This window comes from Linderina pennispora (genome assembly GCF_002104995.1).
Source record: "Linderina pennispora strain ATCC 12442 chromosome Unknown DL89scaffold_8, whole genome shotgun sequence".
Taxonomy (NCBI): domain Eukaryota; kingdom Fungi; phylum Kickxellomycota; class Kickxellomycetes; order Kickxellales; family Kickxellaceae; genus Linderina; species Linderina pennispora.
In genome coordinates this window covers 244,733-266,113 of record NW_024468256.1, presented here as the reverse complement: position 1 = coordinate 266,113, position 21,381 = coordinate 244,733, and the positions used below count along the sequence as shown (strand labels likewise).

The 21,381-nt window shown below is 53.5% G+C and overlaps 5 protein-coding genes across 5 annotated transcripts; 2 read left to right on the top strand and 3 right to left on the bottom strand.

The window, feature by feature from the left end:
- Nucleotides 1-516: 516 nt before the first annotated feature.
- DL89DRAFT_284379 (uncharacterized protein) lies at nucleotides 517-2,399 on the top strand (the record flags this gene model as incomplete). The annotated part of the gene is made up of 6 exons (XM_040889782.1): nucleotides 517-701; nucleotides 733-838; nucleotides 870-994; nucleotides 1,161-1,449; nucleotides 1,478-1,541; nucleotides 1,567-2,399. The coding sequence occupies 6 exons, from the start codon at nucleotides 517-519 to the stop codon at nucleotides 2,343-2,345; spliced, it is 1,548 nt and encodes a 515-aa protein (XP_040742761.1). The 3' UTR covers nucleotides 2,346-2,399.
- Nucleotides 2,400-2,472: 73 nt separating this feature from the next.
- On the bottom strand, nucleotides 2,473-4,403 carry DL89DRAFT_284378 (uncharacterized protein; the record flags this gene model as incomplete). The annotated part of the gene is made up of 5 exons (XM_040889781.1): nucleotides 4,042-4,403; nucleotides 3,648-3,947; nucleotides 2,718-3,532; nucleotides 2,575-2,697; nucleotides 2,473-2,539 (listed from the first exon to the last, which is right to left on the bottom strand). The coding sequence occupies exons 1-5, from the start codon at nucleotides 4,159-4,161 to the stop codon at nucleotides 2,473-2,475; spliced, it is 1,425 nt and encodes a 474-aa protein (XP_040742760.1). The 5' UTR covers nucleotides 4,162-4,403.
- Nucleotides 4,404-8,721: 4,318 nt separating this feature from the next.
- On the bottom strand, nucleotides 8,722-10,506 carry DL89DRAFT_268064 (uncharacterized protein). The gene is given in 5 exon segments (XM_040887779.1): nucleotides 8,722-9,262; nucleotides 9,300-9,910; nucleotides 10,068-10,103; nucleotides 10,123-10,221; nucleotides 10,374-10,506. 5 exon segments carry the CDS (start codon nucleotides 10,452-10,454, stop codon nucleotides 8,728-8,730), a joined length of 1,362 nt encoding a protein of 453 aa, XP_040742759.1. The 5' UTR covers nucleotides 10,455-10,506; the 3' UTR covers nucleotides 8,722-8,727.
- A 1,404-nt stretch (nucleotides 10,507-11,910) lies between these two features.
- DL89DRAFT_258115 (uncharacterized protein) lies at nucleotides 11,911-14,910 on the top strand (the record flags this gene model as incomplete). The annotated part of the gene is made up of 4 exons (XM_040885580.1): nucleotides 11,911-11,980; nucleotides 12,111-12,356; nucleotides 12,412-13,441; nucleotides 13,482-14,910. The coding sequence occupies 4 exons, from the start codon at nucleotides 11,911-11,913 to the stop codon at nucleotides 14,908-14,910; spliced, it is 2,775 nt and encodes a 924-aa protein (XP_040742758.1).
- A 5,029-nt stretch (nucleotides 14,911-19,939) lies between these two features.
- DL89DRAFT_224219 (camp-dependent protein kinase regulatory subunit) lies at nucleotides 19,940-21,325 on the bottom strand (the record flags this gene model as incomplete). Its single annotated transcript, XM_040884676.1, has 2 exons — nucleotides 19,940-21,001; nucleotides 21,146-21,325. The coding sequence occupies 2 exons, from the start codon at nucleotides 21,323-21,325 to the stop codon at nucleotides 19,940-19,942; spliced, it is 1,242 nt and encodes a 413-aa protein (XP_040742757.1).
- Nucleotides 21,326-21,381: the final 56 nt, after the last annotated feature.

Below are 21,381 nucleotides of genomic sequence, written 5' to 3'. Positions count from 1 at the left end.
AAGTCCGGCAAAAAGGGGGATAGCAATATCTCCTGTTCTCAGTCCGAGTAGGACCCATCGCACACCCTCCCAATCTACTCTCACGCACCGAGTAAGAAACCAGATCTAGTCCGGATACATTCAAGTCTATGGCTGTGGAATGTACGAATGGAAGAAACAAGTGGACTTGACGGAAGACATGAATCAAGGGGTAGATGGAATAGCTTTGTGTCCACACTATCAGCTGGAATTCGATATTAGGTATAGCCTACTAGTCTTGTCCAATTGGTATATAAAGCCAGGTCGTTTGTACTAAATCACACAGCATCAACAACTAGCTACTAAGCACAATCTTCTAATTATTGTTCTAAATACCCAACGATCCCTTTGTTTAATAGTATCAGCAATGGTCAAGCTTACTTCTATCTGTCGGCCTCCTTGCCGCCACTCTTGCTACTGCCAGTGCAGCTCAGCACAGCCATCAGGATGTCGTTACCTTCAGCCCGGTGCTGAAGAACAGAGGCCAGTTCAAGGTCTATGACAAGCCTGTCTCCGTCACTGCTGATTCCTCTACTCAGGACTGCGTCCTTCGTCGGAAACACAAAGAAGGACTCTGCCGTCAAGTCTAAGGCCGATATCGCTGTTGCGTATCTGGCCAAGAACCACAACATCCCAGCTCAGAGCATCAAGGTCACCGATGCCTACACCGATGCTCGCTCAGGGTATCACTCACGTCTATGTCCGCCAGACCAGTGGCGGTGTTGATGTCGCCAACGGTCTTGCCAATGTCAACGTTGACTCCAAGGGCCGCATCATCTCGTCCAGCCAGTCGTTCGCCTCGGCTGACGCTCTGAGCAAGGTCAAGCGCTCCAACGGCTCTCTTGTTGCAGCGTGCTAGCGACGATGCCTCGCTGAAGAATGCATTCAAGTCTCTGAACGACTACGTCAAGACCGCTGTGTCTGACAGCGACCTGAGCAAGATCACCGTTGCGTCGACCGCGAGTCCTTGTTGGCGGTGACCCGCAGTTCACTATTTCCAATGTGCCTCAGAAGTCTGCTGTCGACGGCTCGGCCACCGCAAAGAAGGCACTGATCCAGAAGGCTGATGGGATCCCTGGCGACATGTCTGGGAGATCACCCTGAAGCAGGATAGCCATTGGTGGAGCGCCCACATCAACCAGGACACCTGGCAGCATTGAGGCTATCAACGACTGGGTATCGCACGCCGAGTCGTACAACGTCTACCCGCGCAATGTAAACGATCCTCTGGAAGGCAGCCGCTCAATCGTGTCGAGCCCAGCCAACACCAATGCTAGCCCTAAGGGCTGGGTTACTGGCACTACTACCACTGGCAACAATGTATGGGCACAGAACAACCCTACTGGCGGTAGCACGTGGAAAAACAACCACCGTCCTAACCTCGAGCAACGGCGCCTTCAACTTCCCGCTGGACCTGACCAAGGCTCCTTCGTCCTACATTGACTCTGCTATTACGCAGCTGTTCTACACTGTCAACACCATGCATGACCTGTCGTTCCTCTACGGATTCACTGAGGCTGCTGGTAACTTCCAGGATGTGAACTACAGCGGCAGTGGTGTTGGCGGCGACTATGTCGTTGCCTATGCTCAGGATGGATCTGGCACCAACAATGCCAACTTTGCCACTCCTCCCTGACGGCCAGAACGGTGTCATGCGCATGTACACCTGGACTCAAACCAACCCGAACCGCGATGGTGATCTCGAGCAGGACATTGTTGCTCACGAGTTCACTCACGGTATCTCTAACCGTCTGACTGGTGGCCCGTCTAACACCAACTGCCTCAATGATGGCGAGGCAGGAGGCATGGGTGAAGGATGGAGTGACACTGTTGCTAACCTGATGCGTCTCAAGTCTGGAAATACCCGCTCACGTGACCTCCTTCTCGGTCAGTACGTGTACGGTCAGGGAATTCGCAACTATCCATACTCCACATCGACTAGCACCAACCCTTCGACGTACGGATATCTTGATGACCCTAACTACCAGGAGGTGCATGCCATTGGTGAGGTGTGGGCTGAGATCCTGTATGAGGTGATCTGGAACCTCATTGACGCCAACGGTATGGCGGCAGACCTGTTCTCGCACGATCTGACCAAGGGTAACTCGATTGCACTCCAGATTATCCTTGACGGAATGAAACTGCAGCCGTGCAACCCAACTTTCATTGATGCCCGTGATGCCATCATCCAGGCTGAGCAGAACCTGACTGGCGGCAAGAACAAGTGTGCCATCTGGAAGGGCTTCGCCAAGCGCGGTCTCGGTGTCAACGCCTCCAGCGACTGGTGGTCGCACACCGAGGACTACACTGTTCCCAGTGGTTGCTAGGTCTTTGAACGTATCATTCATGTGCAAATTCGCAATGTATTTGAATTCTATGAAAAGGAAAATTACAATCTAAAAGAAGGACTCAGCATGGAAATCTAGCTGAGTATTGCAAGCTTCGTGCAAAATTTTATCCCACTTTACAGCCAACTTCTGTGTGTCCCGAATCATGAGCTTTGGACCACACATAAATACACCTACGTTTTCGTCAGGGTGCGATTTGCCGACATACTGGAATATGGTGTTGATATCTGGGCGGCCGAGGTAGACGCGTAGACCAGGATGCGGTGTGAACGTGTTTGTCGCCAAATACATCCCTATCTTCTGCTGGTAGCGCTGAGAGCCCGTGGAGTTCCTTGCCCGTATAGTACATACACACGCAAATAAGTGGAACTAAGACCATCGTCCTCCAGTGATACAAACAGATCCTTGAACCACTCTATCGCACCAATGTCACGGAACGCCCAAAACAGGTACACCTTCTTTGCTCTTGTGCTGCCCTTTCCGTGACCGACTTCTGACTTCAAGCTGGCGATAACAGATGCTGCCGGTGTAACGCCAATGCCTGCCGCAATAAGGATGTTGACATTGTGTAGGCGGAAGTTTTGTGAAGATGCAGAGTAGGGTCCATCAACGAATATTTGAGGCAGGTCGACGATGCGTAGGCCACCTACAGCTGCGGCACCAGCAGTTCCAGACTCACATAGAGCGTCAGCGCTACCCACCACAAAGGTCTTCTGTGCTGTTGATTTGCGGGGATCTTTGCCAAAATCACAATTAACGCGCTCCGCCAACCGACGAGTCCAGCTACCCTCTACCCGGAAATGAAGCGTTAGAGAGCCATCGCCTGAAGCGCCCGATATGGTTATTGGATGCCACTGGTAAGGGGAGATTGACGGGCAGCACACCTTGACATATTGGCCTGGGCGAATTCCAGTTATCATCTTTGCAAGCTTCAGCTCGACGACGCCTGATGGGTGCTGCACAACGCACTGAATGGGCGACCGTCCGAAAGCGCTGCGCATGCCACGATAGGCACGATCTGTGGCAGTATAGTGCCATTGGCCCGTAGAGGTACTTGTACGCCTCCTTGTTCCTGTGGTGTATAAACAGAAAGAGGATGTAAAAAACAAAGAGGTGGTGCAGCCAGTAGAAGCGCTCGTAGACCCGTCTGCGGATAGAGCCGATTGCTGATATGATGATAACAATGTAGAACATCAGCAAAAAATGGCCAGTCCATCCGGTCGCCTTGTAAAAAAGATTGTGTGATAGCGATTTCCCAGGTACCGTTCTGCCATTTTTCACCTGTGGATACGACTGGTCGATGTAATGCTTATAGTAAAGGCCCATATGGATGAGTGACCATATGAGTAAGTACTCCGCCGCTGTCGTATGTGCGGCAACATTCCTCTCAAATGAGATGTATCTGGGCAAGAACGTCTTTTGCATGAGGCCGATAAAGGTGGGCGACATGAGAACGAGGATAGCTGCAACGTCAAAAAGGATCGCGTTTACCAGGACATCGTTAGCACGCTTAAATAGCGATTTTCTGCCAAAGACACCAAAGCGCAGGACAATGAGCATATGCGGTAAAGCCCAGAGTACCTAGAAAGATGCCCCGACGAATGACAAGGTCCGGTCGGCTTTTGGCCTGACGCTTATCTGGGCCAGCTCTATCGGTACTGTCACTCGAACTCACTGCTGTCGAGGACACAGACACCGAATTGTAGCTGCTGGCCGAGGAACGTGCAGAGGCAAGTAGTGGCTGCTGGGGTGGCTGCTGCCAGCTGAGCGGTGGATGCATGATTGTCGAAGTCATGTGGGTATACTGCTGAGCACACACACTAGTGGTTTCGTGATAGGCAATAAACAGCAACAGAAACAGAGGGTGAGGAATAAATCTGAAAGGAGGTCAAGAAATGGAGCACTGCCGTTCTAGCCTAACTGCAAAACAAGTTGTCCGGTAAAGAAAACCACCAATCCGTGGGCCAAGTGTCTCCAATGAGCAATAAACCGACGCTGAACGAAGGAGGTGGCAAATAGGAAAAGTCAATGGAGGAACTGAAAAGAACAGGTTGATTTTTGGCCATTTAATTCAGGGAGGGTGCCGTACTTTTCAATTTCCAAGGGCAAACGTGACCACTTCTACGTGGAAGGCATATCTGATGAACGCTCAGGCGCATTACTTGGCATGCCCTCTACTCACCACGCACAAAAGGTGCATTCTGGCGGAATGACCGAGCCATTCGTCAAAGCTGCCGCACCAACAGGCAGCCGGACTATCCGTACTTTCTCGCCACCGGCCCAAAAGCTCCCTTTTGCGATTGCCCCGCGCAAGTCGAATATTCCAACTGCGCTCGGCCTAACCCGTTATCTGTTTTTGAGCAGTCTCGGAAAAAGACATTCCGGAAAACCCGACATGTCCGATCGTCGGAAGATATCTGATAGATCCTGATCACCAGAGCAAATCATGGATAGCCGATTTGTTCAACTAATTGAGACAGTCAGCCATCGCGCAGGAGTGACGGAGACAAATGAGCGGCATTTAAGCGGCATTCCGCCAGAAACCAGTTTTGGCTATATATGCACCAAACCTGATGCGCGTCCCCACGCTCATTCTCCTCGAAACGGTTGCAAAACCGCACATAGCAGGTGATGTTCGAGACATGAATTAAACAGGACAGCGTTTCACATGGGTGAGTCCTGATGCTCGCTCTCAGTCGAGCAAGTTTATTTTTACCTTGAGGATTTAAACAACACCATGCAAGCTTGATTTACAACCGGCATATGGAATGGTCCCTTTTTTGATTCATTCTCTAAAGCGAGTGTGAGCTTCCGCCGAGTAGGATAAAAATTCTATATCGATTCCCACGAGGAGCGCATATCTAGGACAGGAAAATCAGGAAGGCTGGGTTCTCCAGAGAAGGTTCCAGGAGAGGGATAAAGCATCGCAGCCGAATTGCGCCTTAGGTATTCACGGACATGACGTGCATGCATATGTACTGCCAGAAAGAGGGGTGGGCGTGGGGAAAGATGAGCGATACTAATTGCGACATCGCCTGCGAATAAGCTTGCTGAGGTTGGGGAGGCACAATGCAGCATGCTTTCCAAGCTATAGGAGGTTAGCAGAGAATTAAGAGATGAGATATACTTGGCCACTGCACATGGTGTAAACGCCTACACGCACTGCTATCTACTGAAACTCTGCCGGCACACAGGAAAATTCTTTTCAGTCTCTCCGTGAGAAAGACTGAGTAGACTGGCTCGGCTCGGGATTAGAGAATGACCTGGTCAATCTAAAGCTATCCATGTGATGCAGAGACTGCATTGGAGGGAAGATGCCATAGAGTGCGGACATGTATTGCAAATGGGCCCATGACAAGCAACAAATATAGTGCAAATCTGGCCAGAAAAGAATGTACAGGGATCTAGTTTGCCATCAGGTTTTGAGAGGGACACATCACGATGAACCACCGAACCGCAATATAAACTTATTCTCAGCTGGTAGGGACCAGTCGTGATTCCTTCCTCCTCGATAAAGCTCATCTTTTTGGGCTGCCATCACATGGTGCTTCAGCTGCAAACCAAACGAAAGTTCCAAAAGAAGCTTGGGAAAAGCCAGGCAGTACAGTTCCCAGGCACGCCTTCAAGTTTGGCGAATGCTGGATTGACTGCTGTCTACAACCTGCTTGCAACTATCAAGCAAGGTTTTACTGGTGTTCAACCGACCTTCGTACGATAGGAGGTGAGCAAAACTCACTGTATATGCGTGAACATCTGTGGACCTGAGTGGAACGCTAGAGCAAAAGCATGCAATGGCGTGGGTACTGCAGTGTCTGCAACTGGCCGGCCGAAAGCGGATGTGAACCCCACTACATGCACACGGCCGACATGAATCCAGCTAAAGATCCAATTCTAGAGTACATAAATTATTGATGGCAGGGCATGCGAAAGGTATAAAAGGGGATATGAACGGGGTGTCCTGGATTCATGCACCACTCAGCAAAGATATTAGCTACTCATCCAAATCCTCGAATTCCTAATAATACCAATAATGGTCAAGCTCTCGTCTATTGTCGGCCTCCTTGCCGCCACTCTTGCTACTGTTAGTGCCGCACCAGACTACCATCAGGATGTTGTTACCTTCAGCCCGGTGTTGCAGAGCAGCGGCCAGTTCAAGGTCTATGACAAGCCTGGTCTCCGTCACTGCTGATTCCTCTACTCAGGCTGCATCCTTCGTCGGAAACACAAAGAAGGACTCTGCCGTCAAGTCTAAGGCCGATATCGCTGTTGCGTATCTGGCCAAGAACCACAACATCCCAGCTCAGAGCATCAAGGTCACCGATGCCTACACCGATGCTCGCTCAGGTATCACTCACGTCTATGTCCGCCAGACCAGTCGGCGGTGTTGATGTCGCCAACGGTCTTGCCAATGTCAACGTTGACTCCAAGGGCCGCATCATCTCGTCCAGCCAGTCATTCGCCTCGGCTGATGCTCTGAGCAAGGTCAAGCGCTCCTAACGGCTCTCTTGTTGCAGCGTGCTAGCGACGATGCCTCGCTGAAGAATGCATTCAAGTCGCTGAACGACTACGTCAAGACCGCTGTGTCTGACAGCGACCTGAGCAAGATCACCGTTGCGTCGACCGGGAAGCCTTGTTGGTGGTGACCCGCAGTTCACTATTTCCAATGTGCCTCAGAAGTCTGCTGTCGACGGCTCGGCCACCGGCAAGAAGGCACTGATCCAGAAGGCTGATGGATCTCTGGCGCATGTCTGGGAGATCACCCTGAAGCAGGATAGCCATTGGTGGAGTGCCCACATCAACCAGGACACCGGCAGCATTGAGGCTATCAACGACTGGGTATCGCACGCCGAGTCGTACAACGTCTACCCGCGCAATGTAAACGATCCTCTGGAAGGCAGCCGCTCAATCGTGTCGAGCCCAGCCAACACCAATGCTAGCCCTAAGGGCTGGGTTACTGGCACTACTACCACCGGCAACAATGTATGGGCACAGAACAACCCTACTGGCGGTAGCACGTGGAAAAACAACTACCGTCCGAACTCTTCCAACGGTGCCTTCAACTTCCCACTGGACCTGACCAAGGCTCCTTCGTCCTACATTGACTCTGCTATTACACAGCTGTTCTACACTGTCAACACCATGCATGACCTGTCGTTCCTTTACGGATTCACTGAGGCTGCTGGTAACTTCCAGGATGTGAACTACAGCGGCAGTGGTGTTGGCGGCGACTATGTCGTTGCCTATGCTCAGGATGGATCTGGCACCAACAATGCCAACTTTGCCACTCCCCCGACGGCCAGAACGGTGTCATGCGCATGTACACCTGGACTCAAACCAACCCGAACCGCGATGGCGATCTCGAGCAGGACATCGTTGCTCACGAGTTCACTCACGGTATCTCTAACCGTCTGACCTGGTGGCCCATCTAACTCTAACTGCCTGGGCAGTGGCGAACCTGGAGGTATGGGTGAAGGATGGAGTGACAGCTGATTGCCTAACCTGATGCGTCTCAAGTCTGGAGATACCCGCTCACGCAACCTCCTTCTCGGCCAGTACTCGTACGGTCAAGGGCATTCGCAACTATCCGTACTCCACATCGACTAGCACCAACCCGTCTACATACGCATACCTCAACAAGTCGACCTACAGGGAAGTGCACGCCATTGGTGAGGTGTGGGCTGAGATCCTTGTATGAGGTGATCTGGAACCTCATTGACGCCAACGGTATGGCGGCAGACCTGTTCTCGCACGATCTGACCAAGGGTAACTCGATTGCACTCCAGATTATCCTTGATGGAATGAAGTTGCAGCCGTGCAGGCCGACATTCATTAACGCTCGTGATGCCATTCTCCAGGCTGAGCAGAACCTGACTGGTGGCAAGAACAAGTGTGCCATCTGGAAGGGCTTTGCCAAGCGCGGTGTTGGCCCCAAGGCTTCGGGTGTCAGCCTCGGAACCCATGTTGAGGACTACTCTGTCCCTGCTGGTTGCTGATTTTATTATCCTTTTTCAGGGCTCAATAGTCAGATTTGGACCATTCAATACTATGCAGTTAACTTTTTCTTGATGTGAACAATGGTATCGATATACAACGAATATCGCCGCTACCACTAAACCGGTGTTGTATATAATTAAAGTAAACTGGCGTTATACCAAAGTTTATAAATAAGAAATGAGAAAATACTAAGCGCTAAACCGATAAAGAAGAAAGAAAAAGAAAATTTCTTTCGAGAAACTCAATGTCACATAGTTGGTGCTGTCAGGATTTTCTCACAGTGACTTGCGATTTAGATAACTGTAGTCATCGATAGTGTCCAACAATAATTATACCAAGCAAGCACATATCATAAAATAAGGTGCATTTAACTAAAAGATTCGCTGTAAAACTCTATGCTTTCCCATTTCTCAGCCTCACTCTCTGCTATGTTTGCTATAGAGGCTGGGCCGCAAAAAAATACACCAATACTACAGTTGTGGTATGTTGATGCGATCTGTTCAAACACACATCTGAATGACGGCCGGCCAAGGTTAAATGATGAAGCGCTCGGAACATGGCAGATAGGGTCGCCACCAGTATAGTACAGATGAATATCAACTACATGCCAAAGATCTTGCCCTAGTGTCTTAAATAGGCTGGGGAACCACTGGAGAGCACTTGCTATCGCGAAAAACCCAGTATATAGTGGACCTTGGGTAAGAAAGATTTGGTTGTCTTGTTTGTATCGCCAACACATAGTACGCAATACAGACACTGCAGGTGTGATGCCTATTCCAGCAGCAATCATGACAGTAGCCTCGTATTTCAGCGCCTGCTGGAATGGAGAGTAGTATGGACCGTCAACAAGAACAAGCGGCAATGAGCTGCTGACGGCAAAATCCTCTAGCAGTATGTTGTTTCTCCTGGTATTCTAGTTGGTGGCTGCTGCCATTGGACAGGTGTCTTAATGTTTGTGCAGCCGTAGATAACCGTGGATCCTTTCCAAAGTCACATCCGAAAAGATGAGAGAGGTTGCGGGTCCAACTTCCTTCTACGCGTAGATGTAGAGTAAGGTGGTTGTCTTCGGGAGAACTTGTGATCGTCACTGGGTGCCACTGCAGCATTGAGGCTGCTGGACAGCATACCCTGAGATATTGGCCAGGCTGCGATTTGACCCTGCCCTTGGTCAGCCGAAGTTTCATGACGCCAGCTGGAAGCTGAGTGATTTCCTGCAGCTGTGCTCTGTTGAGACGTACACGGATGCATCGGTAGATGCGGTCCGTAAAGTACACCACTAACGGAACACTTATGTACCAGCGAACCAAAACGTTTTCGTCGTGAATAAATAATAAAGCCACGCATAATAAAAAGAGCTGGTGCGTGTAGTAGAAAAGCTCGAAGAGCCTGCTGCGAATTTGCTGGTAGGCAGTTGAGCACATTGCGACTATGCTCGCCAGCATCAAATGTCCTGTCCACCCCGACTGCTTGATAAACAGACTATACAGCAGAGGCGTGCCGTCAACGTGCTCCCCATTCTCCATCCTCGGCCGCCTGGTGCGGATATAATCCTGATAGTGCATTACTACACAAGCAGTAGGCACGGTGAGGCAGGTCAATGGTTAGCCACAATCAGATTCATTGAAGGGCAGCGACAGAGTTGTTCCATGCATGCCAGATAGAATGTCGTTGTAGCACTTACTTGTGTGGATGGCTGTCCAGCCTAACAAGTGTATACGCGGCGACCTTGTGAGCGTGTATATTCTTTTCGAATCTGATGTACCGTGGCGAAACGGTATTGTCGGAGAGCAGTCAGATATGTAGGTGACATGAGCAGTAGTATCGCGGCAAAACTGAAAAGGATTGAGTGCTTCGACATATTCTTGATACGCCCGATTGCGGCATGTGTTGTGTCGTTGTAGCAGTAGATGACAATTGCAGCGTCGAGGATGAGCCACAGAATAATGGAATGTGCTACGGCTGATAGCGTGTGTGTACGTGCGGTTCCTGTGCGGGGTCCAGCGATGGATGGACAACATTGGTTGGTATCGAGTCATAGCTCGCGGGTGCGGCAATTGCAGGGGCAAGCAACGGCTGGGTTGTTTCTACGTTCATGGAGCTGCTCAGGAAAAGAGTAGTGTATAAAAGTAAGTGGCATGCAGAGGTGAGGGAGGTAAGAGACGAAAATCGCATACTCGGTGTTGCGGTGGAACAGCGGTAGAAGGAAGCCTGCTGACTCGGCGTGTTGCCCTAGTGACCACTGGCTGTGAAAGGAATGTTGGCGCCAGCTGAACAGCCTTTATTAACGTGCCTTACTTGTCTGACGTGAATTGTCTCATGTGAAGAATAGATAGCATGTGTGATAGTCCTGCTGTATGACTTTTTTTTCTGGGCTGTCGGTATGGAAGCAGATATCACCAGCTCAGGCTAGCTGCACCCATATAAAACAAAGGAGGCTGCAAAGATATCCTTGGACAGGAAGTGCTATGACGGACAGATTTGCCGATATGGTCCAAGAATGGCACTCGACACAATAGTGCTGCCCGAGTGACCTTAATTGGCAACCAGGAGTTTGTGCACCGCGTATCGCAAAACAACGGCTGGGCGCTCACCTAACAAGCTGCCCCAGTATAGTAAACAGAGCTCGCAGCATGCGAGGGAGAGTATGCTGCAGAAGGCTCCTCCGTCTGTCATGCGGGCGGGTGCGTTGGCTAGCCACTATATCGGGAGTTTGAGCGATCAGTCCCTTGCCTGGGACAGAGGCAGGACACCCTGCTATTCGGCCTCTGTTTATTCCAAAAACCCCACAGCGCGGATGTGATTGGTTGATTCGGTGCCAGAATCGTGAACATCTACCCAGCACTATTGCAACTAGCAATTTTTCAGTGCTCTTCGCTATATTTTTCCAAGGAACTCAAGGGCAACTACTGTTTTGAAGACAACCTTTGGCTCTCGCTCCTTTCTTGTCTCCCATCGACAATTTTGTCTTTTTCCCTTTGTAGCCAGTCCTATTCTCTTCTTTTGTTGTCGACCGAGCGCACGGCTTGGTTCTGTATCCATCTTTCAGCACTTGTAATCAGCGCTTTTGTTGAAAACATCCTGGCGGCACCACTTTTCACTCGCATCATACACGCACATACAAAAAAGCTTGCTAGCAGGTTTCCTTGGACTATCCCACAGCAGCAGCCTTCGTCTCTTTTGCCTCGAATTTCTTCTAATTTAGCTCCTTGAATAGCGCTGCAGCAGCCTATTTCATTTCTTTTTCTTCACGGTCATCGCAGCGCTATTGACCAGACCTACTGCCTCGTCAATACTCATTATCTCGCACGCTTAGCACCAGTAGTCCCCAGTCTTATAGAGCGGGAACTCTGCGCAGTAAGACACTTGCCGTTCACATACACACAGGCTTTCCTCGTACATTTCTCCCCAGCTTTTTTTTTTTTTCGATACCTGGGCACCATCTGCATACAAAACATTTCGATAGTGACGAGGGGAAGCTGAACTGCTGATTACTGCTCTGGCTTCGAGGGGGAAGCACCGTTAGACATACATCACAAAGGACACTCTCCCAATGTACTGCAAACGCTGTGGAGATATAGTGTACAGCGACCGCTGCAAGCGCTGCGGCGGCAGGCCAGTAGGTAAGTATACCGACACTGGCAGCGAAAAACTCCGAAAAGGAGTGGGACACACAATAGCCTCGGCTGCCTAGGGATTAGAGTGCATTGTCGCTAACAGGGCTGTACAATCAACACTGCTTTGTGCATGTAGAATCGACAACGGGGGCGGCAGCAGCCCAAGGCGAGCGAAGGGACCCGTGGACATCCACATACCTTGAGCGGCGCTTCCACCCGGGCAGCGGCAACCCCGGCGGCAGCGGCAGCAGCCCGTCAGCGAGACCCCTGTCGACAGTGTACCCGCCGGCGCATGGAAACGATAACAACCACATGTATGGCGAGCCCGGCGGCCTATACCGCAAGACCGGCTCGCCCAAGTCGGGGTCGCCAGTGGCAATCAGTAATCTGAGTAGCCAATGCTTCGCCGGTTCTTAAGCCGACGGCCCACCGTGCAGTTCAGGCGGCAGCCGTAGCTGCGTCGAGCGGTGGTGATAACTGGCGCGATGGCATCCCAGTACCTCGGGCGCGTGGTCTGCGTGACTCACCAGCAGCCCGGCCAGCATCAATGTACGCTACCAACAATACACAGCATTCGCCAGTACAGGTGGTGGCGGCGGCGCAACGGTCAGCGGCTCTAAACGGAAACAAGCCATACAATATCTCGCCTGTGCTGAATGCAAGCAGCCGGTACTCGCACTACAAGTCGCCGTCGCTCAGTAGTCCATCGATGCCAGCAGCAGCACCTATGTCGGCATCGCCCTCATCGTCGCCTAGCAAACAGATGAAGCCGCGGTGGTCACAGTATTTTACTAGCACAGCGTCGCCACAAGCAGCAGGCCCTAGTCCAGTGGTCCCCGGAGCGCGCATGCGTAGCGAGACCATGCCTGCCCCGTACACACACGAAGATGCACACAAAGATTTAACAGGGATGGAGCGTAGACATGAGGCGACAGGGAGTGTATATCGCCCGTCGCCGCCGCCACAACAGCAGCAGCCCAAAACTAAGCAGCAGACTATTGCTGCGGCTGCAGGTGTCGAGGCAGCAGGTATGGCGCATTCACAGCTGGTTGACCAAAACACGCGCCGGCTCAGCAGCGGGTTCCGGACTGACGATGGCTCAAGTCACGCAGCAGCGAACCGGGCACCTGCAACCGTTGAGCGGGAATACCGGATGCCTACAGCCACATCGCTATACGAGTCGCCTGGGCTGAGCTGCAAGACCCCAATTCTCCCCTCTCCAATCACGTCGATGCCATCGCCACGCCAGACATCATCAGCGTTCGACACCAGGCGGCCAGTAATGTCGTCTCGCGACAACCAAGAGTCTCGTGCAGACAGTGGGGTTGACACGTCTGCCCACACACTGCGATCGCGGTCTGCAACATTGCCAGACCATCATATCGATATGAGCGAGACACGGACCGTGTACGACGTGCGGGAAGGCACTGCGGGCAGAAGAGCGACGGCAGTTTGCTTCAAAACCTGGTATAATTTACTGCACAGACTGCTACCATTCGAGTTACAGCCGTGGATTCTGCGCTGGGTGCCAGAAGATTGTGCTAACAGGTGGCCGGCCATGGGTGCAGTATGGCGACAAGGTCTGGCACAAGCTGTGCATCCGATGCCGCTCATGCAACAAAATGCTGATGACACCGCTGGTTGATTTGGAGGGGCTGCCTATCTGTGAGCCGTGCTTTACCAAGCAGGAGCCGAACAGCACACCCCGCTTCATGCCCAAGGACCAAGCGCCACCAGCCAAGCCTGCATCATCGTTAGCAGACATAAGGCCTCGGACGCAGCCAGCAAATGCACCACAAATTGGTATGGCTGGACAGAAAATCACAATTCCGCCGCGGCCAAGGATTGAGCCGCCGATTCCGTCTGCAATGGGCGGTGGTATTGGCGCGACATCGCCTGTTCCTACTAGCCCGACATCATCGACACGTGAGCCCATTTACCGGGGGTACACATCGAGTCCTACAGTACGCTCACCGCTGTCACCGACGCCAGCCAAAGTGCCCTCGACTGAATCAATCCTGACGCCGGTTCTGACGCAGTATGACCGGGCACCCAGCCACCAGTCATTAGGTAATGGCATCACAGATGTGTCAATGGTGACAGGAAAGTTCAATGAGATGGACGCAGGGCATGATGTGCTGGAGCGCATTCTGTCGCCGGATGAAATAGCAGAAAAGGAAGGTCTGCCGTTGCCACGGTCGATCGTTGATCCAGATATCAGTGCGATCTCGAGGTCCGAGTCAGAGGCCACAGCAGTGTCTCCGACGCCCGGGCCGCGCCCCACGTCATCTGGCTCGCGTACGTCATCTCCTCAACAACACAGGTCATCGCCGACACCGCCATCATCAAAGATTGATGCCATCAAGACCAAGCTCAATTCGGCAATGTACCCGCAGGAGCCGGCGGTACCGTCCTCGCCACGGTCTTCGTTAAAGAGCCCCAATGCTCCAACGAGCCGGTCGGCGTCACGGTCAGTTAGCTTCATGGTCGATCGGCCTGCACTCCAGCCATCACAGCTGTCGCGTCAGGGCTATGAGGAGGAATGTGATGAGGAGGAAGAGGAGAGCGAGGAGCGTACGACATCTGAGGACGATGATGGGGATAATGAAGTGAGCGACGAGCAGAGTGATGGAGCAGCAAACGGCGAGTCGGGCGGATCCAACGGCACGCTACACGATGAGGCAGAGAACGAAAAGTCGCTAGCCGATTATGTGCTGAGCAAGGCGAGCGGCACGCGCAAGGCCAAGAGCACGTTGCCGTCGGTAGCCGATACGATCAAAAAGTTCAGCGCCAGCGCGTTCCTAAGTGAGTCGGGCGATGGCACCGGTACGGCTGGCAGACGCAGCAAGCCGAAGCGACAGCCGACAGTTGACAAGTCACAACTGCCGGAGCTGCGCGATATGATCCGCACGCACCACCGTGAGCCGCCGACCTAAGCCCTACGATCCCGGTGCTTGAGAAGCACAGCAAGCTGCTGAAGGGCCGGCCACGCAACGGCAACCGGCGTGGGCCCACGCAGTCGCAGCAGAGCGGCAAGGATAAACAGCCCCCACAGTGGGCGGCGCAGGCGCAGAGCAGCGACAGCAGCCCTGACCAGCGGGCGCCTGAGAACATTGCGTCATCATCGTCAGAGGGCGAGGGCGATGTGCAAGGGTTTATTCCGAACCACTGTGCGCGGTGCAGCAAGCCAATTGAGGACACATGGTTCCGGCTTTCGGACGACCGGCAGGTACATGTCGAGTGCTTCACATGCCGGGGATGCAGCCAGCTGATTGACGACGGAGTGTATGTGCTGGAGGACGGCGTGGAGTACCACCCGCCGTGCGTTCCGCCGACTCCGCCAGTGGTGTCGGTGTCGCCGGTGCCGTCGAGCCGGTCGGGTTCGTCAGCTCTGCCCGGGAAGCCACGTGGCCCGCGGGCGCCGAGGCAAGGAGGAGCGGTGCGACTCGTGCCAGCAGCTGCTGTCTGGGCCGCGGTTCCAGCTGTCAAACGGCAAGCGGTACCACCCGGACTGCTTTGCGTGTGCAGGGTGCAAGCAGCGGTTCGACGAGGGGTCATATGTGTGCTTTGAGGGTCGCGAGTACCACCATCACTGTGTGGAAAAATACGCGCACAGCGCGCACAATGATGGGCGGCAGTCGGCGGATTCGCAGCTGGTGTGTGGGTCATGCCAGAATGTGATTGAGGGGGTGTTTGTCAAGCACAACGACTGCGCATACCACCCGGACTGCTTCTGCTGCAGCGACTTGCCGCAAGGTCATTACACCGCGGATGCCGTTTGGTGAGATTGACTCGCGGCCTTGCTGCGAATCGTGCCTGGAGCGGCGGTTTGCCGAGTCCCAGCAGCAACAGCAGCAGCCCCGACACCAGGCACCACAGCAGCCAGGATGGAACCAGTACCCGGTGCATGCACCGCAGCACCAGCAGCAACCAGCAACGCCAGCCATATTACCCGGCTCATGGCGCATATTAGCAGGTGAAATCTTTACCTTTATGACGATTTTATAGTCCGAAAAAGTGTCTGACCGTCCGCTAGAACCTTTTAAATTGGTTAAAAGATAAAACTCGTAAACTTCAAAGCGAGTTTGGGTGACTTGCTCTGTAAACTCCTTTTGATCTTGCGCGGCATCTGACCTCATCGGTGAAACCAGGGCGACAAGTTGTTATTGTAGTGGTCACAGGTCTCCACTATATATCTCCATTGGTTCAGCGCAAGAGCTGCTCTTGTTGTCGGTCGGCCTGATAACTTCCATGGCGTCATCATGGTGATCATCACCGGCTGCGCAACACTCTTTGGATATTTATTAATGAGCACCTATTGAATAAGGCCATGTAGCTCTTCTAGCGGTCATGCAATGTTTGTGGGTTTATTTTTAAATTAATTTGTCTTATGAACATGCGTAAGCGGTAGTATTTGGGCCACAATGGACCCAGTCTGTATAGACTGATTCAAGAGACTGTATCAGTGCTAAGGATCCCAAGAACCATGCAAGCCAGATCATTTTTAATAAAAAGTTCTTAATGCTATGCATACGCAATAAAGCAAAACTGAGCAGCATCATTTCTCTACTTACTTTGCCTATTGAATTTCTCAAATGAATATTACCGCAGCACTACTGTCATAAAGACATCACTTGGTGATATTGGCTTCCGCGATTCTATGTTGCCCTGCCCAGAGCAATTTGTACACAGCGTCAATATCATCAAAGAGCATACATACATGCTTGCACGATGGATATTACTCCATCAACTAGCTGATGATGATGCCTTTGACCCTGCAACATTTGTGAAAAAGGGATTCTTTCATTCCATTTATTTATTCATTTACCACAATCTGAAGGCAAAGATGACCATATCTGCTGAGGATTTTGTTAACCAGGACAGGCCAGAACTGTTAACCGCAAATTTCGGTGATGAAATTAGATACCATATTTATGATTATCTATTGCATAATGGCGATATCGAGCTACATGACGTACGCGAAATGAATCAGATAGCGACATACGTGGATACCGAGCTGATGACAGCATACAAGAATAACATTGTGTTGCACTATGGCACTTGCCTACAGTGGATTCTGGCCAAATTAGTTGATATTCGCAGCCGCAAAACCACACTGCACAGTATAATGGGCAATGTGTCCAAGGCTGAGTTCAATAATGCATGTCAAGTGTGTATTTATACACCTGCACAGAAGCTCCGCCAGGCAGTTGCCTCTAGGCACCCTGATCTTAGTGTGCTCACCCCACCGATGCTTGCAATCTACAGCAAGCTGGCACCAATCCCCAATGCCTATGATGCCAAGGTAAATCCACTTCAGCATCTGTGTGCATACATTCGCCTATGCCAGCTTATTGAGAATGAGCAGCTTGGCAAGTCTCCTCCCAATGCTTGCCTCTGCGGATATCATGGATCCCAGGCCATGTGCGCTTAGACAAGCAAATAATCAAGCAGGTGTTTATTTCGAAAACACATGAGGAAGTTACCAAGATCAACGCAGCAAAGAGGGCAGCAACAGAGGCAAGGAAAGCAGCAGAAAAGGGCGAAAGATTGGCCAAGAAGGCTGCACACGAAGCAGCGAAGATGCCATCGGATGCAACAGAGGCCACTGCAGCAACTGCAGCAGTAGCGGCTGATTCATTTGCAGGTGCATCGGCTGCAGCAGCAGACATTCCAGCATGTTCCCAACCCGCGGCCCTACCAGAGATCGAAGAACCCAACTGTGAAGTGCCATGGCCTTCTCCGCTGTACAAGCGAGTCATGTAAGCGGGCCATGGCACAATGCAGGCGAGTCTATTCGTCTCGGCTCTTGAACCGCGATCTCGCAGCAGTTCTAAACTTCAGGCTCATTTTCCAGTCACTCTGTGATTCAGGCAGTATTCCTGAACGGTTCCGTCGTTCTACGGCCATTGCTGCCGATGCTTCTGGCACCACCCCTGCAACAAAGAGGCCGCGCAAGAGGCGTGCAGCAGCAGGCTATCAAGATGGGAGATATCTATGATCGCTATTGCACCAACAACTATCCGACACGTTCAAATGACCGGTTCGCCGTGATGCTCTTGTCGACGTGTCAACCCATGCTGACTAGCAGCCGAGCTCGCATCGCGAGCAGAGCAACTCTGGTAATGATATGATTTTAATAATAAGTAACATATGTGAGATGCTAATCCTGTGATCACAGTTGTCAACGGCAGCGCGTTTGGATTTTGTTGTTTACAAGACTTGAAGTTGACGACAGGCGGCATGCCCCCACCGTTTGCATGCTTTTTATTCCCTGTATTTCTCCCAATTCAAATCAGCAGAAATCAGCATATATAATAATGAGCGTTCAGCCGCGTGCCTCAACGTTAAAGTCGTTTGTGCGCGTCAGCAAGACACGCGACGCGGCGGCGGGCAAAGGCGAAACGAAATTGGCACCGGTTCAATCACCTAGGCGAATGACCACACGTAGCCGCACGGCCAAAACACCCGACATAGTTGTAGAGACACCAGCACGCAAGCGCAAGCCCACCGGGGCGCTCCCAGACAGCCCGGCGCGGAAGCGCAAGATGACAATCGGACAGTACTTTCCGACAGCAAAGAGCCCGCGCAAGCAGACAGTGAAAAAAGCGCAGGCAGTCAGAGCGCAGGCCGAAGAGAGCAACAAGGACGAGAGCAATATAGATACGGCCCAGGAGCGGGTGGAGGAAACAGCGGAGCCGAAGAAATCGCTAAACACACGCGCCCAAGCTCTTTTGGCCAGACTGCACAGCCGTCCGGCCATCGCTGGGAAGCCCGGCGCGCGGCTGGCAGAGACGCGGGAGATCCAAGAAGAGCTGCGCATGCGACGCATGCCCAGTGCGGTTAGCGAGCCAGCATTAGCTGCTAGCAGCTTCGAGACAGTGACAGATAAGGGGTCGGAGGTGAAGCAGCTGGCGCGCGGCTTCGTAATGCAGCCGGCGCGCCGGCTACCACGGGAGCTGCGCAAACTGGACGAGCTGTTCCAGGGCCTGGAGCACGCGGTGCTGTTCCAGAATGCACGCTCTGTGGTGTATCACCGCGTGCGCAAGGCCGTCGAGTCCATGGCCAGGCGCACGTTTGGGTGGCGGGAGCTCGGGCAGGTCATGCGCGTGTTCCCTGAGGCCTACAGCTACGAGCCCGTGGAGATTGCCCATGACGGCCGCAAAGTCACATCAGTGGTATTGACGCCCAATGTCACCGGCGCCATGCAGGCGGTGGAGATGGAGCAAAGACGCAAGGAGTTCCATGCGCGGCTAATGGAGAGAGTCGCAGAGGCGCACCGGCTGTTTCTGGTCAGCCGCGGATTCGCCAGCGAACCCTCCGGTAGCGGCCTGCACAGGGAGTTTGATATCGAGACAGTGCCTGCTGTGGTCCCTGTGGCATTGCCGCCGGTCCAACAGCCGTGCCAGAAGGGCATGGCGGCATTCAGCAAGGACCGTCTGAAGCACCTGTTGGCCAGCGCAAAGAGCCAGCCAGCAGATCGGCCGCAGCCCACTACCCCCGAGCCGACGCAGAAGCCGGCGGAGGAAAAGCCGGTGGTGCGCGCACAGAGCCTGCTGGAGCGGATCCGCGCCAAGCAGAAGGCCAAGGAGCAGGCAGCCAGCGCGGAGGTCCCCGCGGCCACGCGTACCATGCATGGGCGGCTGCCGGCGCTGGTCGAGTCGCTGTCGTTCCTGTTCTACGCGGAGCGGCATACGGTCCTGCCGTTCTACTATGTGGTCGAGAAGCTGGCTGAGGCCAAGGGGCTGGACAGGGCGGAGGTGGTACAGCATGTGACTGCGCTGTGTGGGTTCCTGCCCCAGTGGTGCAAGGTCGTTAACGGCGGCGAGGGCGAGTCGCCGCAGCCAAAGGCGGACCTGAAGATCACGCGCACATGCAGCGTTCAGGAGGCAGTCAGGGCAGTGGAGGCCAAGATCAAGGAGGCCGAGCGGGAGAGGAACTGTTAATGATAAATCCAATAAAGAGCTAGTGGTCCAGATGGGCCTGGCCCAGGGACTGGATGCGGGTGTAGTTGCCAGCCTCGCGGCGGATAATGTTGATGACGGGGCCAAGCAGGCGATCAAACGCGTCCTTGCTCATGCGCGCGCACTTTGTGCGGCCCTGGGCGACCAGCGTGGCCTGGCGCGGCTGGTCGTCGAGCAGCGCCAGCTCGCCGAAATATCCGCCCTGGTCCAGCGACGGGTACTCGCGCTCAACGCCGTCCTGGTCGGCCTTGATGACACGGACGGTTCCTTGCTCGATCAAATAGAACGCATCGCCCTTGTCGCCCTGCCGCACCACCACGTCTCCGTCATTGAAGGTAATGGACTCGAGCGCATCGGCGATCTTCTGCCGCTCGTACGGCTCCAGCGACTTGAGCAGCGGAACCGTCTCCAGGAACCGCTCGTACAGCCGGCGCTTGCGCGACGTGCGCTCCATCAGCAGGCGGCGGAACGTGATGCGGTCCAGCGCCCACAGCGTGGCAGCGGTGGTGGCATGGACTGTGGCCGCACGCGGCGCGTTATACATCAGCGCCAGCTCGCCAAAGCTGCCGCCGTCGCCGGCCGTCGCCACCTTGCTGGGCGGCTCGTCGCCCTTTGTGACGAAAATGTCAAACGAGCCGCGCTCGACAATATAGAAAAAGTCGCCGACGCCGCCCTGCGTGATGATGTCCTGGCCGGCTGCCACCTGCTTCTCCTCCATGGCATCCACCACGTCCCTGTAGGCGTCCTCGTCCAGGTTCTTGAACAAAAAGTTGTTGCTGAGCGCCTGCCGGATCCGCTGCTTCTGCGACTCGGTCTTGGGCACAAACTTGCGCTCAAACTCCGCCTCCGTCGTCGGGTTCATTGACTCGGCCGACACGCTGAACCGCCGCCCCGCAAACGGCTGCACGGCGCTGTTCGGCGGCAGATGCACCAGGCGCGAGAACTTGTCGCGCGCCTCATCGGTCTCGTCCTCCTCCATCGCCGCCCCAAAGCTAAAGTCCGGATTCAGCAGTCCGTTTGCTGCCTCGGCTGGCACGCCCTCGCTCCACGCGTGCGATGACGCCTGCCGCATGCGGAAGTCCTCTTGGCTGTCGCGCGTCGACGGCCGCGTTTCGCGCGGCACCTCGCTTGCCGTGGCCCGGCTGCTGCCCACGCCTGTGTGCGCGGTCGCCGGCCCGCTGTCCAGGATCGACGGGTTCATTTTCACCAGCTCCAGAAGGCCCTCGCGCTGCTCCGCCAGCTTCTCGTTGAAGTATGTTGCGCAGAACTGGTAGATGTCCGACGGCTGCCGCCTGAACACCGCCTCGCGGAGCTCTCCTAGCACCTCTATGATCTCCGCCTCGTACTCTGCGTGGTTCTCGCTCAGTGTTGTCTTTTCCGAATCCATGCTCTGCGAAAAACAAAGGGATAAAAGTGTGCTAAAAGAACGCTTGTTAAGTTCCC